Genomic DNA, 17,580 nt, shown 5'->3' on the forward strand with positions numbered 1-17,580 from the left:
AAAAATCGTGAAATAATTTACAATTCTAGAGAACTACTCTGAACAACCAATTTATAATACGTTTATATTAAAAAAGAGACGGGATAGAATACGATGGTTGTCTTACATTAGAAAAAAAAATGTCAGATGAATGTTCATATTTTGGATATTTTGGGTACATATTAGATAAATATTTTGGAGCTTTTGGATAGAACCATAATTGAAAAATAAAAATTTAGGCTTGATATTAAGTTACCCTCCCCCTCGATAGAGCGTCCAATTTCCTGTCCCGGGAAAAAATTTCCCGGGAATTCCCGGAAAAAAATATTTCCCGTTTCCCGGGAAATTTGTAAATTTCCCGAGAATTCCTGAAATACAAGCAGAAGAATACATTTTCCTACCTTTTTGCCATCAATGTTTTGAAATTATACAAAAAATTATAATTGTAGAACCTGATTTGATTTTATTTATTTCCATCTACTGTTAATATTTAACTAATCAGCTTGTCTGTAAATTTCATGTCAAGTTTTAATTCAGATAATATTTATTGCTGAAGCATTAATTACTAGGAATATTGTTTGCTTATATGTTGGACAACAAAACTTACGCTGTTATGGAATGAATATAAACTTTTTTATTTTTGACAAACTTTTTCATTGTTTTTTTTAAATATTTTGAAAATAAGATATTTACATCTTCCGGCCATGATCAACATTGAGATTTGCTTGACTTTTATTTACCTTGAACATGTTGTATGGAAATTGAATATAATCAAATTTGTAAAAAAAAGGTTTGTGTGAAAGGAATTTGTTTCTAAGTATTCTAATCTAATCTAATCTAATCAGACCCTAGCGCAGCCAATCTTTCGAAGGGATCCTGGAGAGTGCCTTAGGTTAGATGACGCCTAGCTCTCTTCTTGTCATTTATTAACATTTGTAGTGTGCCATTGCCTCGGAATGCATTGAAACATCACAAGCGTTAAAGCGGCCAGGCCTACTGCGTAAAGCCGTATCGCAGAGATGACTCGTAATTGGGTTGAGTTTGAGCACTGAGTGTTCGAACAACAACACAATTCTGAATCGACAGGGAAGGAAGAAGCATCGGGGACACACCACCATACGCTCCGAGATTTGGTTGTATTCGTTGGGAGCACCATGCTAAGAAGGTTTGGTACTCCGGGACCCTCTGGGATGGGACATTGTATTTCCACGAATGCCCTGGACACTATTTGCCGTGGTTATAGCGCCACAACTCGCTCTCTTTGATTTAAAAAAATCCTTCTTAACAAAAATACTAATAATATTTCGTTTCATTTGGGACGACCTGAATGATTTAAAAATTTGGAAAGTTTATATATTTTCTCAAAGTTGCATGATTTTTTTACAAGCAGTCAAGCCATTAATTGATCCTCACACTCATTTTGACCATTAAAGTTGCTGTTCTATACAATTTTGTTGCAAAAGATCAATCAGAAACAGGATTAGAATAATTTTCGAAAAATTTCAAATTTCCCGGGAATTCCCGGGATTTCCCGGGAAATTTGTTGAAAAATAACCGTTTCCCGGGAATTTTGTAACCCCGGGAAATTGGACGCTCTACCCCTCGACCTTGTTCTGGCCCAAGCTACAAAACATTGAATAATATTTTTAAAAGTATGATTTCGAATTTCCTAATCATGTTTCAACTTATCATAAAATAAAATATAGTTTTCCAGTGATTTTTATTATTTTATTTATGCTCATATATCAAAATACTGAAACACGTATCAAATAAGGAAATAAATTACTTTTGACCATTCGCAAAGTAATGATAACAAAGTTAAGCATCTCGAATACATTTTTAAAGTTGAAAATCTTCCCAGTTTAGTGTTGTTCTTACGGCGATAATCCAAACAAATTAGCTATTTAGCTGCTTATTTTTATTTGCGGATGAAGCACTCTTCTGCTGCTGCTGCTTTTGCTGCCAAAATACAAACATCCGCGAGCATTTCAATTTTTGATTGATTTGCTCAACATTCTACAGTTCTTTATCGTGTAAAACCCCAGGAAACATGCTTTGGGGACATTTGTCATATCGTTTTGGGTATTTTCAGCGGTAATATTTTTAGAAGAAGTTTGAAACTTCTAAATAATAATACATAATGTAACAGAAAAATTCTAGTGCGAATAAATTCTAGACGAAAAATGATCGTTGGCAAATTAAAACAAGCATGTGCCACAGTTCCGTGTCGCCATCCAGCTCGATATATATAGTGATAAATTTGTGCTCTATGAATTTGTCTCGCGTGGATCATGAGACGGGTGAAACTCGAGATGTTAAAAAAGTTGGTCGGTCGGCGGAGGAGAAGAAACAAGAAAAAAGCTTGTTTGACATGCGGTGTCATCAAATTCTGGTGGTTCTCGATAGCTTGGTGACACGACACTCGTGGACAAGATCGAGAAGTTAGAGAAGAAAAAAAAATCAAAACCAAATCGTTTGATCGATACATCACCCAGTCGGAGTCTACCTTTCGACCGGTCAGCATCAATTGAAACGATCAGTTCGAGAATAAAAATCGGCCGCCCGGAACGGATTTGACCATTTAAGGAATGCGGATCTAGGCATGTGCTTGGAAAGGCTTTTTAAAGCTTGTGCAGAACGAAGAGTCAATTTGTTTGAATAGTGAAATCATGCCTCGGTCGGAAAAGCTGTGCAGAATAAAATAAAATGTGCCATTCTCACCCCTTTTTCACGGCAACAGAAAAAGGAAAGCATATTTTACACGAAAAGATTGTTCGTGCCGAAAGCTGAACTAAAGCGGAAGATAGCACAGAGAAGATACCAAAATTAGATTTATGGATTTTTAAGTGCTTTATTGTATAAAGATTTGCGGGTACGCGATTTCGGCTTGCGTGGGCTCCCTCGAGCTTTTCCTGCAGCTGCAGTTTCCCCATCCCCATTCTTTGTCGAGTTGTTTGTGCAAAGGAAACGTAAAGAAACGGCAAAGAAGTGTGAACAAGGTGCATATTTGCCGGAAAAAAGGAAAATCCGCGCTATCTTACAAGTGTTGAAGCCATGGAAGTAACTGCCAGGAAGCGAACAATGCCACGAGGATATTTTAGCTTAGCCGGATGTAAGTTGTCGTGTTACTAACATGTGATACGGTTTAATATAACTGTTTATTTTATGGATTATGAGTTGCATTTTAGAGACAAGCATATGGGACATTTTAAATTGAATTTTGGTGTTTGCAAAGTCTAGTACATCCTCACATAAATTTGTTTGTGTTTTCGAAAAAAAAACTCTAAATGTTTTGAAAATGTTAAAATTAATATTATTAAAATTTCCTCAATTACCCAAATTTGTATGAAAAAAAAACATTTAAAAAGCAAAAACATAATTTGGCCGCCTGTTTGTATGGGGATGGCCTATAGTGGATCCGAGGGACAAAACATTGCATCGGCCTAATGCATTGCTGATTATATTTGAAATTTTAGCACCCCTCCCTTCAAAGACTATCAAAATATCAGTAGGCATAAAAAAACTGAACCCCGTTAGATTGACACCAACTGTTTATCCCTGCAATGAAAGTATTTACAATTTTCGGAATTCAAGCCTTATGGCCTATCTACAATCACTTAGCTTAGAACATCTAAGTAAAGTAGTTACTTAGGAAAGTCTGCAACTTACGTTCGTCATCCACAATCAACTTAGAAAACTTGCTGGGCTGATATACGTTGCTATGCAGTTGTTTGTTTACCTTTGATATGGAAACGTCAACTTACCGTAGATTTTGAAATTTTCCAAACCAAACGACAGTTTCTAATTTGATTACTTTTCCATTGTAGAAACTCAGATTCATTTCCATTGATTCAAATTCCTAAGCTAAGTGAAATTTTCTAAGCTAAGTGATTGTAGATAGGCCATTACTTTTCAAAGTTCTAATTAAAGTGGTTCCAAGTATTACTCATTTGCATTGTGAAAAGTATCAATTTTCATTGATAGTGTATTTTGAGTCAAACAGGAGATCGCAGCAAGCCTTGATCGGGATCGGTTGGCTGAATGTTTTGCTCCGCATTTTTCATGTCTTCTCGTTCGAAATTCTTTGCTTGTGGTGTGTTCCGGTACGCGTTATTCAAGAATGTTCCGGATGGGTCAATTTCGCGGGTCGATTATCCGGTTTACAGAATCCGTGTTGTACTTCACCCGTAACTTCACCGGAGTTTGGTGGGTTAAAGTGGAACCAGAATTCCGACGGTTTTTCGGAGGTGTTCGCGTGGATTGGGCGTTGTGACATTTTGACGTGAAATCTCGGTCACCAAATAGTGTTTTTGAAGCCAGACTTTGGGTTTTAGTCTGAAAACAATGTTCGTCTCAAGTGACTAAAAATTGTGAAATTGCTCGATTTTTTCGAGTTTATTTTGTAAAATTGTGAAACTTGATTCTAAATTTCAAAATGGAGGTGTTAAAAACTGTGCCTGCTGCTGGTAAAAATTTTGGTGTAGGAAGTGAGTGGTGGGGGAGGGGGGGGGGGGGGGGAGTGGAGTGGAATTTTCACAGGCGAGGAAGAAGTAATTACTCCGGAGAAAATCGGGGCCAGGTGGCTGTGGAAGCTGGGAACCAGTTCAACGGCGACGGAGGCAGTCGTGTGGACCACTTGGCGGCCACATCCGGCAACGCAAGAGATGCAAAGGAAGCGGGGATTTACATAAGAGTTTACGGAGCTGGATGGATGATCCCAGAATTTGGTGAGAGCGTTCTAGTGTTGTCCCTATTATGGAGCAGCCGTGGCTGACTGGTCACGGTTTTCGCTTTGTAGCGAATGATCCTGGGTTCGATTCCCATCTGCTCCCAACAAGAAAATTAAGGAAATATGATTTTTTGAAACTCGGGGGTTCGACCCCCGTCCCTTGAGTTGGTTGAATTAGGAATACTATTACTACAAATTATATACATGCTGGGCCTTTGTCCATTTGACAAGGGCTTGGAAGTTCTAAATAACGTTTGAATCCGATTGATCCAATCATTCTTTAGGGTGGGGCTTGTCGATTCAAGCTGAGGTACCTCGCGCATGGCTAGCCTGCGTAGAAATGGGTCACCGAAGCTCGGCAGAGCTAACACCTTCCAAATGCCAATGCGAGTTATTTGCATGTATAGAATAAAAAAAATCTAAAATACATGGAAACAACTCAATTTGTAAGAAGCGGCCGCGTGGTCCCGTTTGATTGGTTGCACACACACACACACATAGTGTATTTTGAGTCAAACATATTCCCAATCAGGAAGACGAAACATAAGTTTCTACGTGCATATCTTCGATGGGTGTCCTCTGTTTATAACATTTTGCGTTTGTCACGCAAAAAAACTTAAATTTTGCAAATCACTGGCTACTGACAAACATAAAATAAATATGTTGTTAAAAGTTCACAGTTATTGTGCCATTAATGTTGTTTTTTTGTGTTTCGTTGAGCTTATCTTGTTTGATAACACCGTGCGACACTAAATTTTACTTCAAGATAATTGTAAGGAGCAGTGTTGATAGGTTTATAATGGAAAAGCTGACGTTTGTGCTGGAGAGAGTCTTAGTATTGAAAATCATAGTTTTACGTCCAAAGAAGCTTACTTGAAAATGGGATTGAAATTTTTATGAAGAACCAGGGTCACAATTGCCCTACTATATATTTTTTGGTTTGAAAATGATAAACAGGAGTGAAAGAAATTGAGAACTTCGAGTTTTTTTTGTTACTTGGCATTTAAACGAACCCCTAGAAGGATGTGTTTTTGTGGATTTCTGTTATTTATTTACCCATTTTTGTTCGATTATTCAAATTTTTTTAATGATTGGTCTTCAATCTTCAATGATTGGGTATTTTTTTCTTTCCAAATCCGTCACGGGTTGACCGAAAAGTTTCGCCAAAAATAAATTCCCCCAACAATTCTCGTGCTACTGCAGCCCGATACGCGGAACTTGTCGTCGTTACATCGTTTCGTGTGAGCAAGCGACAGATCCGCCTCAGCGCCATAACTGGCCGTCAGTGTGTGGCCGCGCCGGAGTTCCTCTCTGGTCTGGTCGCGCCCGCCGTTTGCTAATTTATGCAAAGCCTTATTTTACAGCGCTCGCCACAAGCTGCCGTGCTGAGCTTATCTAAATGATAATTGAATATACATCGCACCCCTCGCGGCACAGACACTCGACGGCGGCGGCGTTTTTTTTTTACTTTTTAGATTTTTGGCGGGATTCTGCTCATATGGTCAGTCATTGGTCATCTCGTCCTGCCGCGAGCGGCCCCCAAAACGGTCGGCGTGAAAAGCTTTGAAGAAAATCATTTCGAGGTATTTTTATGGAGCATAAGTGTCACCGGAGTTGGCGCGGGATAAATTGAGATTTTTTATTTTTCTAAATCATCCATGAATGGTAATGGGTCATTCCGACCGACAGAGCCGCGGCTTAAGCAGATTCTTTTTGAAGTTGTAAACTCGTCAGGAATTTGGTGGAACATCTTCATCTTGGGTTGAGGAAAAACGAAGCTCGATCGCAAGTGGGAATGGACTGTTTTGGGACAATTTTGCGAAACGGAGTGTTTTTAATGGGTGTTGGCACAATCTTTCAAATCAAAATCGATACACTTCGGCAGCAGATCTCCGAATGGTGATTAAACTGGCTGTGGATTCCAACCAAAATTGATAAATTAGAAACGATAAGAGTGGACGCCTCCTGCCGAGGATTGGTGACCCTCCCATCAAGCGTTTTACGACATTCAAATCGAACGATGAATTTACATTTTAATTTTAATAGTGTCCATATGTTACGCCAACGGATTTTCAGCAGCACATTGTTAGATGCGAGCTCACATTTCCATTTTGAAAAATTACTCGTGATCATATTGTTCGGAATGTTGTGAATGTGTGAACATTTCCTAAACAAAGTTGAGTTATCTCTGTTGAGTTCTTCACAAAACGCGCGTACAAATTAGCATATATGATTCTACCCATTTTATTACACAAGGTCAACGATCTTCCAGAAATAGACAGTGCCGAGCTGTGAGTCTCGTCTATACCGACAGGTGGCGTTATAGACTCTCGTGCGATATCCTGTCCAGTTGCTGGAACGTTCCATCGTTTACCTGTTACCCGATAGTGTGGGCCGCGACAGGGGCAAAAATGGTGACAACTCAGCTCCGGCATCCCGGCCCGCCCGGTGATAAACGATAATCTGTGTTGTATCAAAAAACGGTTATAAAACAAATTTACGATCACTTCGTAAAACAATACGCGCAGCAGATTGATTAAACCGAAAACGAGTTGTCTCAATTTCTTCCTTCGCTCACACACAAAAACGACAAATCCTGGGAAAAAAGCGCTCCACCATTAAAGGTCGGAAAACTGTGCCTGGCCAGCAGCACACATTCGGTGGGAAGGGGCTCCGCTCTGGAGGGATGAATGTAAAAATTGTTGCCTTCTTTCGTTTTACGAGCCGGCATCAACATCCGAAATGGTTTTTATGGCTCGCCTTTTGTACATGAAAAACGAATAAACATAAACATAGATTCACGAGTGCAAATCGGGGGACACTCGGAGCCAAGGGGTTTCCAGCATCAAGGATTACTGACCAGTCTAGATGGAATTACCAGGATTACTGGCAATATGTCATGAATTACTTTGATTTCTCAGAATTACTTGGGATTTCCAGAAACCACGCAGCATTGCTCAAATTTATAAAAATAACTTGGAATTACTGCCTAGCTTCCAGCATATTGAGAATTGGATCGAATGACAGCTGTCAAATGCACAAAACCACGTGCTTGGCAATAGTACGTCCATCCCGGGAATTCCCGGCACAAAATTCCCGGGATTTTTATATGTTGTACGGGGAATTTCCGAAATTAAACAAAAATCATAATTTGGCCTGGAAATTACATTAGTATTACAATTAATAAGTTTAAACTTTTCTAAAATTTACATAAATTGGTACCATTTTATTTGTTGTCATTTTTGTTTTTAGACATCTTAAACCAATTTTCAAGCTGTTTTATTCATGTCATATAGAAATAAATAATAAATAAATATTTATAAGATACTTATTTAAATGGAATTAGAAATGTGGTGCATATAAAATTCAAAGCACAACAGAGAACAGCAAAAATTTGTTTAACACTGGAACGCCCAACGCATGTCCAACTTACACAGACGCCCAAGCCTCCCAAAAAAGAGGAACAGTAACTTCAGCTCGCTGGTTCTCGGGCATTACTCAACCAATCGGGACAATTCTTGTTTCCAGTGATTTGTAAGAATGTCTAGATCCTAAAATTGTGCAGAACTTAATTCGATCAATTCTGTAATTTTTGCAATCAAAAACATCGTTCCACCTTTTTTAAAAGGACTGCCGCCGCGGAATTTTTGGCGATTTTTTTTTACACGCGAAAAAAAAAAGTTGGAACGATGTTTTTGATCGCAAAAATTACAGATTTGATCGAATTAAGTTCTGCAAAGTTCTATAATCATCTAAACATCTAGCAAATCACTGGAAAGAAGAATCATCTTGATTGGTTGAGTTATGCTCGAGAACCAGCGAGTTGGAGTTACCGTTCCAACTTTTTTGGAGCCTTGGGCGTTGGAATGTTAAGCTATCTAAAAACTGCTATCCTTGTTTAGATTGACATTAATAGTATTGAGCTAATTCTATAAATATAAAGCTTGAAAAACATAACAAATATAAAGAAAACATAGATTTTATGACTTTTTCAAAAACTAAAAACTTCCCGGGAATAAATAAATATTTTTCCCGTTTTCCGGGAAACTCAAAACCTGGGAAAATTAGACGTCCTGCTTGGAAATCATCGAACAATTGGGTAAATATCAACATCATTTTGAAAAAAAAGATTTTGGCGTTCGAGTGCATTTAAAATTCAAAGCACAACAAAGAACAAAAAAAATCTTCAAAACTATCTAAAAGTGCTAGTGCTAGTTTGATTTTAAAAACATAACTAATATAAAGAAAACATAGATTTCATGACGTTTTCAAAAATTTCCCGGGATAAAAAATATATTTTTTCCGTTTTCCGGTAAACTCAAAACCTTGGAAAATTGGACGCCCTACTTGGAAATCATCGAATAATGTGGTAAACATCAACGTCAGTTTGACAACTGATTTTGACGTTTGAGTGTTTTTCATCCGAATACATTTGAATTAGAGAGCATCCAAATTGGCGGACATTTCGAATCCACTCTGTACTTCTTACAACCATAAAAAGCATCAAGGAAAAGCAAAATGCATTCTGCCGATTTACCTTTTAAGAATAACTAGTAGTTACTTGAATTAATGGGAAATACACGAATTACTGAGTAACTATGGAATTACTCGAATTACTACGGAATTACTAGGTAATTCCAGAATTATAGGAATTACTGCAGAATTGCGGAGTAATTTTGGAATTACTGAATTACTTACTTACTCAAAATCCGAATGATCCCGTACTAGCTGTAACTTTGGTTTCATACATGAAAATTAATAGGCAATAAATAGAATTATAAAAAGTTTATCGAAATTATCTTTTAAACAGTTATTTTTTATTATTTTATTATTTTCTGAAGTATGTTTTCACAAACAAGAATCATGGAATTACCAGGATTACTGGGATTATTAGGAATTACCAGGATTACTCTGGAATTACTCAGTAAATCCGGAATTACAGAATTACTTGCTCAAATTCCAAGTAATTCCGGATTAGTGACCAGTCTGCCACGATGCTGGAAACCCCTTGCTCGGAGCTAGGAAAAAAGTGTCCAAAAATGGCCAACGCTTTCGTTAGCAGCATTAAACATTGATTGTGTGTTTAGCGGGACATCATGGAAGATATCGTATACATTTTTCGGAATATGCAGATTTTGGGACTGTAAGTATGGGACACACGGAAAAGTAAATACTATGTGGAATGGGATTGATCCGTTTCATAACGGAGTCTCCCGTAAGGTATCATAGAATATGATAATAAAATTAAAGTTAGCATGTTTTGCTACACCCGGCGCTTTTTTAGTATTAATTGATTTTTTTTTGTAAATTTTTAGTTTTGCGGTTGTAAAAAGAAGATTTTTTCATGATACATTTATCCAACGAGATTCATCGAGTCGAATAAATAAGGCGAGTGCTGTAAACATCATGTTTTGAATCGAGTTGACCACATGTTTTGCAATTCGACGTCGTCATGCTATCTTGTCGCACCCGCCATTTTGACGTTCCGAGAAAAACGCGTTTTAATGTTTGACCTTGAATATACAAAAACGAGAGCACGCAATGTAAACAATAACAAACACGTTTTGTTTGGCTGACCATTTTGTGCATTGTCCCAAAGTTTGGTTGAAGTTGGTTGCTGGAGTCCCGAGTTATAATTACCCAAGTAACCACGGGACACTAAAAAGTAACATTAAATCAACTCTATATCGGTATATAAAATAAGCCAATTACGGTAACATAACTCTATATTCCCTTTTAAAGTGGGATAAAAGCTAAAAGTGGCGACGTTCAGATGTGATATACAGTAACCCTGGAAAATGTTGATATAGAGTAACACTACACTAAAGAAAAACAACAAATACTACTTTACCGACACTTTGGCCGTGGAATCCAAAAAGCTTTTCAACGTCGCTCTCTTTGTTTTTTTATTCTCTTTCTCTTTTACTTGAAGGAGCTTTCTCAGCTTGTTTGGACAATTTTTTGATGCAATGCCTCACTTTAAAGAATCGAACCTAGATGTTGATGTTAAATGTTCCCTGATGTTTTCACGCGCCGATCATCTCTCCTGTCTAGGAGTATGCTTTAGGAAAAGATTTTAATCGATATGTTTCTCACGTACAACAAAACTTGTTCAATTTGTAGTTATTGCGTAGTCTTGTTTATCTGATCTTCTGATACCATCATGCACAATGTGTGGCTTTCTTTATCTTTTTCGGGGTATATAAAACACTAAATAGTTAACAAAAAAATCTTCGTTTATTTTTCCTCACTCACGATTATATAAACTGCAAAATTAAGATGCCCTTTTTGCTGGCCACTAACTTTTCCTTCAAGTCTTTAAAGTGTCCTCCGCTGCCGGCGAGGTTCCTCCGCTAACTGAGCTACCTCGCAAGCACATTACCCGTCCCGGAGAAAAACAAACTCTTGCTCCGGCTTACGACGGGTGAGTTTCGTGTTCACTTGCGGCACTGGTCGGCAACGATGGTGGTTCCGGCACAGCCGCCACAGTTTGAACCGGTTCTTCCTGTACGGATGGTGCTCGCGAACACAATCTTCAATTTAAATTTCTTCAAATGAACACCCAGATCCTGCAGAATGATAAACATAACTGATCACTTTCGAAATAGTCCCAAATAATCAAAATTTACCTGTACCAAAAAGCCGCACGGAACAATTTTCCGAAATGTTTACATTTTATGATCGAGTTCTTTACGACATTTATTGCTGCTACTAAAGTTGATTTGGTGGTTTGAAACATTAAAAGAAATGTCAAAGTTTCAAAGCATTTTTAGAAGTTGATTTAGTGTTATGGTACATTAAAGGCTTACTCTATAGCAGGGGTGACCAAAGTATGGCCCGCGGGCCAAACGTGGCCCGCGAGGTGATATTTTGTGGCCCGCGATCCCATTTTGAATGACCAAGTAAAATGGCCCGTTGATGGGCGAATCCCAGACCCTTACCATTCACAACTACCAACTCCACGCGATGCTTACGCAGTTCTGTTGTTTAAATTCAATCAAATTTGATCAAACGGTCAGTATGATCGAGTTCCACAATAGGGCTGGGAAAAGAGCCTGCGGTTTCGCTACCTTTTTCTAAGTAAGTTCAGCATCAACACTTCCCGTGCTCCCAATGCTTATTGCTGCCCCGGTGAATGGTGGAGATGGGAGCGGCCGGCAATCGATGGCTTTCATGGTGCTGGCTGTCCTGTCCTGGTAGAATTGGTTTTAATTCCTTTCAATCAATTTCTAAGCAACCTGGGCTGGATAATCATCACACAAACATGACGAAATGCAGACTGGATAAGATCACCATCTCCATGCGAATGCGAAACTTTTTTCACACGTTTCAATGTGAGTGAAACTTGTGGTGAAACTAGTAAATATTGTCAAAATATTCATCAAATATTTAAAAAAGTCATTATGACCATTTCAATAAACTGAGCCTCAAACTTACTTTGCACTTAAAAACATTCCACCTCGGGATTCGAACTCATGACAGTTGGATAACGAAACTGATTGACTACCATCTGATTCAGACAGAAAAAATTTAAATCGGAAGAATAAGGCGGTTGCAAATATTTTTCAAAGCTTTTGTTTGTTAAGTGCAAGCTGAAATCCATTTAAAACGCATTCCTCTGCGGTTAGTATCATTTTGGGCATGCTCGGGTTTATTGAAAAATAATTTGAATTTTAGTGAACTTTCGATAAACAACAAAAAGTGTTTTTCGCAAAAATCTATTTTTTTCGTCGAATCTTACATATTTTGAAAATTATGATTGCAAATCTAAGTGTGTTTTTCTAACATTTTCCAACAATTTTTTCATTGAAATTTTGAATATTCTGGCTTGTATTTTCAATTTTCATATTTCTTTTAATTTTTTTGCCTCCCCTCGACCATGGCCAGAGTTGAGGGACAAAATCTTTTGTAAATATTTGCATCGGCCTTATTGTTGGAAAAAAATTGAACAATTTTTCATGAGTGTAACAATTCAAAGATAAAATTATGCCGTAGCATGAATTGTTCTGATTTTATGTTTTCATTTTCAAAATGTAGACAATACTTAAAATTTAAATGAAAACACAATTACATTCAACTAAATACCTTTTTTCAAATACCAAAAACAATTATATCAACAAAACTGATGGAAAACTGAAATTTTCCGCTTTCTATTACTTTTAAATAACGAAAATGTTAAAAAAAAACAGAAATGTAAAGAAAAACTTCAAGTAATAGATGTTTTTTTTAGTCTTTCACATTAATATAACGTAATTTCATTATATAAATAATCAATTTTATACGCATGGCCCGCAAATTCATTTGAGCTTCAAAATTGGCACGGCATCCAAAAACTTTGAGCACCCCTGCTCTATAGAGATATTAAATCATACCATTAATGCTTTGAAGCATTATTGTGCTAAATGTTTCGAAGCTCTAATAGGATGATCTAAATGTAATTATACAGTTAGCAATAATGCTTCATGCTATAAATGTTTCGAAGCAAGTCTCTTTAAAGTGACATAGCTTCGAACATGTTTATTTAGAGTGAATGTAGAGTTTTGATCTAGTGCTTGTGGTTACTTGGGTACAAATGTTTACGGTAGTCTAGCTTCTACGTGCGACAAACGCATCCTGACCTGAAATCCCTTTGGCCTTTTGTCGCACTTACATCAATTTTCATGGAGTGACAAGATAGCACGACAAGATTGAAACTACTTTCATATGTAAAGTGACAAAAATGCACGGAGTTTTTTCGGTTTTTGTTGAATATCTCAGGATTGAAATCGAAATTTGGGGATCTGTGAAGGTCAAAAGGTGAGACTTTGTGAGCTGCACAAAGTGGCGTTCTTAACTCAATTTGGCCCAAAATGCACGTACGACAAGTAAGCACGATGGCGACGAATTGCGGAAAACACTCGTTGAGTTGTTTTATTTCCATTGAAACGTTTTTTCTTACCTGAATGTTATTTGCCGTCAAGAAACGTGTCAAACTCAAAAACTTTATCGAAAAGAATTAATTTTCGTTACAAGCAGGCATGCATCGGGACTAAGAGCTGTTATTTACGGCACTCAGCTTGTTCTAGATAACATTTTCGTTTAAAATAATGTACCTCACAACCTCTTGTTTTTGGCATAATACATAACAGACAAAATAATGTAAATTTGGAAGCTGTAATTTTGGAAGGTTGAATATTGTTTGTTTATTGTCAGGATCAACAGGCTCCATTGTGCCCCAATGACCTCCTTAATCTAGTGTACACAAATCTAAAACTAATTAATCGCTACACATAAAATTGAACCTAGCTTCTAAAATGAGTGAAAAACCTATGCTTCAGGGCGTCACGGGACAAACTAAAATCAAAATGGGACGATACACGATTGAAGACTCGTAGAATACCGGAGAAAGCGCCGTACATGCAGTAATTGGTGCGATGGAACGGGAGACGAATCAGGGTAGAGTCGCGTAGGGGTCGGCTTGGCACGTGAAGGTTTATGCGTTGCAAAAGAGCAGGGCAATCCAGCCTAGAGGCTAAACAATCGGCAACTACAAGGGCTCGAGCGACGTTCCTACGGACTTCGAGATTGTCGAGATGAATCAATCGACACCGACTTTCATAGCTGGGTAGACGGAAAGGATCGTTCCAGGGCAGGCGGCGTAAAGCGAACCGGATGAACCTGCGTTGCACGTCTTCGATCCTTTTCACACCGTTCTGGTAATAGGGGCTCCAAACGGCGGAGCTGTATTCCAGAGTGGAACGAACGAGCGAACAAAACAGAGCTTTCAGGCAGTATATGTCGGTAAAACGCTTCGTGGTGCGGAAAATGAAACCCAATTGTCTTGAAGCCTTGTCAACAATCGAAGAGACATGGTGCTTAAATGTCATTTCCGAATCTAGAAGGACGCCGAGGTCGCCGATTACCTCTTTTATGATGTAATTTTACCTCAATTTAGACTGAAAAAGTGACATTACATCAGAAAAGTGCTAAAATTACACATTTCCAGAGGTAAAATTAAACCTTTTTTTCTGACATAAAAGATGTACCCCTTCACAGATGTAATATTACCATGATTTTTTTTTCTGTGTAGAAAACATTGGTTCATGGACTGATTACGCTGGCACAACATTCTGGGTATCAACTACGCGAAATGCCAAACAAGTTTCTGCTAAACGAGGAGTGCATGTGTGGTTACAAGTGTTGAGAAGTTGAACTTTTCTTCACTGAAATGTACTGTTCATACTTGTATTTTGGCAATGAAAAGTATGCTATTTTGGCATTCGAGAATGACAAGAAAAGCATGCACCGTCATCAGGGGTGACATTGGGTGGGTGGGGGGTGGGTGGGCGTTTGGGTCATTCAATTTTCATAATTTTTGTATGACCAAATCCAACACCCCCAGATCACAATATTCTTCCAAACTCCATAATTGCTGTGGAGCCTTTATCCATAATTACTATTGTTTACCTTGCCATTGAATTCAAATTATGACGAAAAGCTTCTTCAACTGGCGCCAAACGCCAAACAAGCGGTCATCCACCCAGTTTAGGGTATCGCCGATGTGAGCTCTCTGATCTTTAATGCCCCTTATTTACGATATGAGCAAAGCTCCGCTCAGGGTCAGCTTAGCGTTTTTGTTTGGTAGAGCGATAAAAACGATTAGTTTACAAATTTGGGTTTGTTAGTAACGTGATATACGAACGGTTGCTGATGCTGAACCTGAGTCAGGTTATGAATCAGCATGTTATTTTAGATTAAAATACTTTTTACAAAATGTGTTTTCAGTTTAAACACACAACGCAAATGAATTGTCTAAAGTTGTACTTACTTGTTGAAATTAATACTCAGGTTTCCAAATGGGATCTTATAAAAAAGAAACACAATTTGGGTTCGGAAAATACATGGACTGAAACAAGAGTCCCCGATTATCTTGTTAACAGCAAAGTAGATGGAGAACTTTGTGAGGATTAGATCCGGGACGTTTAACTAATATACGGCTAAAGCCGGAAAATTAAAGCCTTTATTGTGTCGGCTGTAGATTTTGGGGGAGCTAGAGGAGGAGAAAGAGGGAGATATTTAACCATATGCAGATTATAAAGTTTTACTGCCAGCACTAAAGATTAACAGACACGTTCCGTACACCATATTCCACCACATCGACAGACAAAGTCGTTGTTCGATGAAGACATTCCAAACCGGGGTGAACGAGATAACTGTTGGGATAGGTTCGATTTTTTTTCTTTGATGTGCTAAGATAAGTGGTTCAAGGAAAACAGCTAGTTCAACGTTGTACTTTGTAAGGATGAAACATACCATTTGATTCTCAAATGTGAACAGAATTCTTTGGACAATGTTTTAATTGTATTACATTTTTAGTATCATTTAAGTAGTGCAACATATATGGGTCATTCAACCTCAAACGTATCAGCACTCCTTTTCCAAACACGCTCAAATTAGGAGTTACAGTTGATACCATCAACACAAGCAAGAATAGGATTCAAATCGGACCGGCCCTTCCATTTTAACCTTAATCGCAAAAATTGTGAAAGCATCCATTTTCAAATTTTCAAATCTCTGTGACTACAAACCGTAGAACGTTATTCCAGTATTAATTTTGAAGAAAAATTTGACGTAGACGGGAACGCCCTTGAAGAGTACAGGGGACGGCATTAACAAGGCGGATTCAGTAGCAATTTTTATTCAACTAATGTTACCATTCACAGCTAAAAAAGTAGTAATCCAGCTGCGTGTAAAAGGTCTGGGTGTAAAATAAATATTGCATTATTTTATACAATTTTATGTGATTTTACACCCTGAAACATGTAGCCTATCAGTACGGGAAACCTACTTGACTGAAATTTCAAGCTCATATATGCGTTTATCCTTTCAGCTCTTCAACGGTCCGATGGCCGAGTGGGCTAAGGCGCCAGTCCTTACTGATGGTGCTGGGTTTGAATCCCGTCGGTTGCACCTTTTTTTTGTGTTTGCAAAAAATGTACATGCAGTGTGTAATATTAAGTGTTTATTTTGACGAAGGTGATGTGCTTGCTTTTGCATGCGATTTTACCATCGGATTTTTGTTAACATTACATAGGTCGGGTGAATGTTAACATTACATAGGTCACCAATACTAAGGTGTGGTCATAAGGTCCATCATGTGATGATACCACATGATACTCTAACTTCCTTTTACTAAGGAATCGAATCACGATTGACGCAGTCCATTCTCAAGTTACACCGACCAACAAAATTTCTGCGCAGACTCAACTCGAGGGGAAGCATGAACTTTGGGGTCCCCAGAATCACGTGCATTTTGATTCTGAGGACCCCAAACTTTATGCTTCCCCTCGATTTGGGCCTGCTCAGTTATTTTTGGCATTTTTGTACTGCCGCTCAAATCAAGTCCGTCCCATATGTAATTTCGTCAATTTTGAGTTAATGATGCAGATTGGTTCAAAATCATGTGAACTTTCAGAAAGACTAATAAAATATAAAAGTTTATTCCAGAAAACAGTAGAAAATTTCACTTTTTTGTACAATCCTAACACGTAGCCTTATGGGCGGGACAAATTTGTCTTGCGTTTTTCTCGGCTTGCTGTTTTTACATATGGGACGGACTAGATTAGAGCGGCAGTGTAAGTCAGTGTTATAAATTGTTTTCCAGCGTGTGTTGCGGAAATGTAAACATGTTGCTTAACTTTCATATTTAGAACATATTTTAACCTTATTTTTGACTTCACCATCGTGTTCTTTAAGAAATGGCTTTGGTTTTTTAACTGTGGTAAATGTTTTTCTTTTATTTTAGTTTATGACTTTTTGATTTTTGAAGGAGCGTGGACAATCTCCAACCCCCCTCCCCTCACGTTGTTTATGGATAGTCCCTAATCGCATTA

The 17,580-nt window shown here is 37.9% G+C and overlaps 1 protein-coding gene across 2 annotated transcripts in view; it reads left to right on the plus strand.

Annotated features, from left to right (window-relative positions):
• Positions 1-2,452: 2,452 nt before the first annotated feature.
• Positions 2,453-17,580, plus strand: part of LOC120418846 (uncharacterized) — a 31,846-nt gene continuing 16,718 nt past the window's right edge. The window contains exon 1 of one of the 2 annotated variants that reach the window (XM_039581369.2): positions 2,453-3,091. In XM_039581369.2, the coding sequence (XP_039437303.2) occupies positions 3,034-3,091 (58 nt within the window). In that variant the 5' untranslated portion in view covers positions 2,453-3,033. Of the gene's footprint in view, positions 3,092-4,518; positions 4,707-17,580 lie in introns of those variants that run through there. The other variant, XM_039581370.2, reaches the window with a different exon arrangement.

The sequence above is a fragment of the Culex pipiens genome, chromosome 3 (genome assembly GCF_016801865.2).
Source record: "Culex pipiens pallens isolate TS chromosome 3, TS_CPP_V2, whole genome shotgun sequence".
Classification (NCBI taxonomy): domain Eukaryota; kingdom Metazoa; phylum Arthropoda; class Insecta; order Diptera; family Culicidae; genus Culex; species Culex pipiens.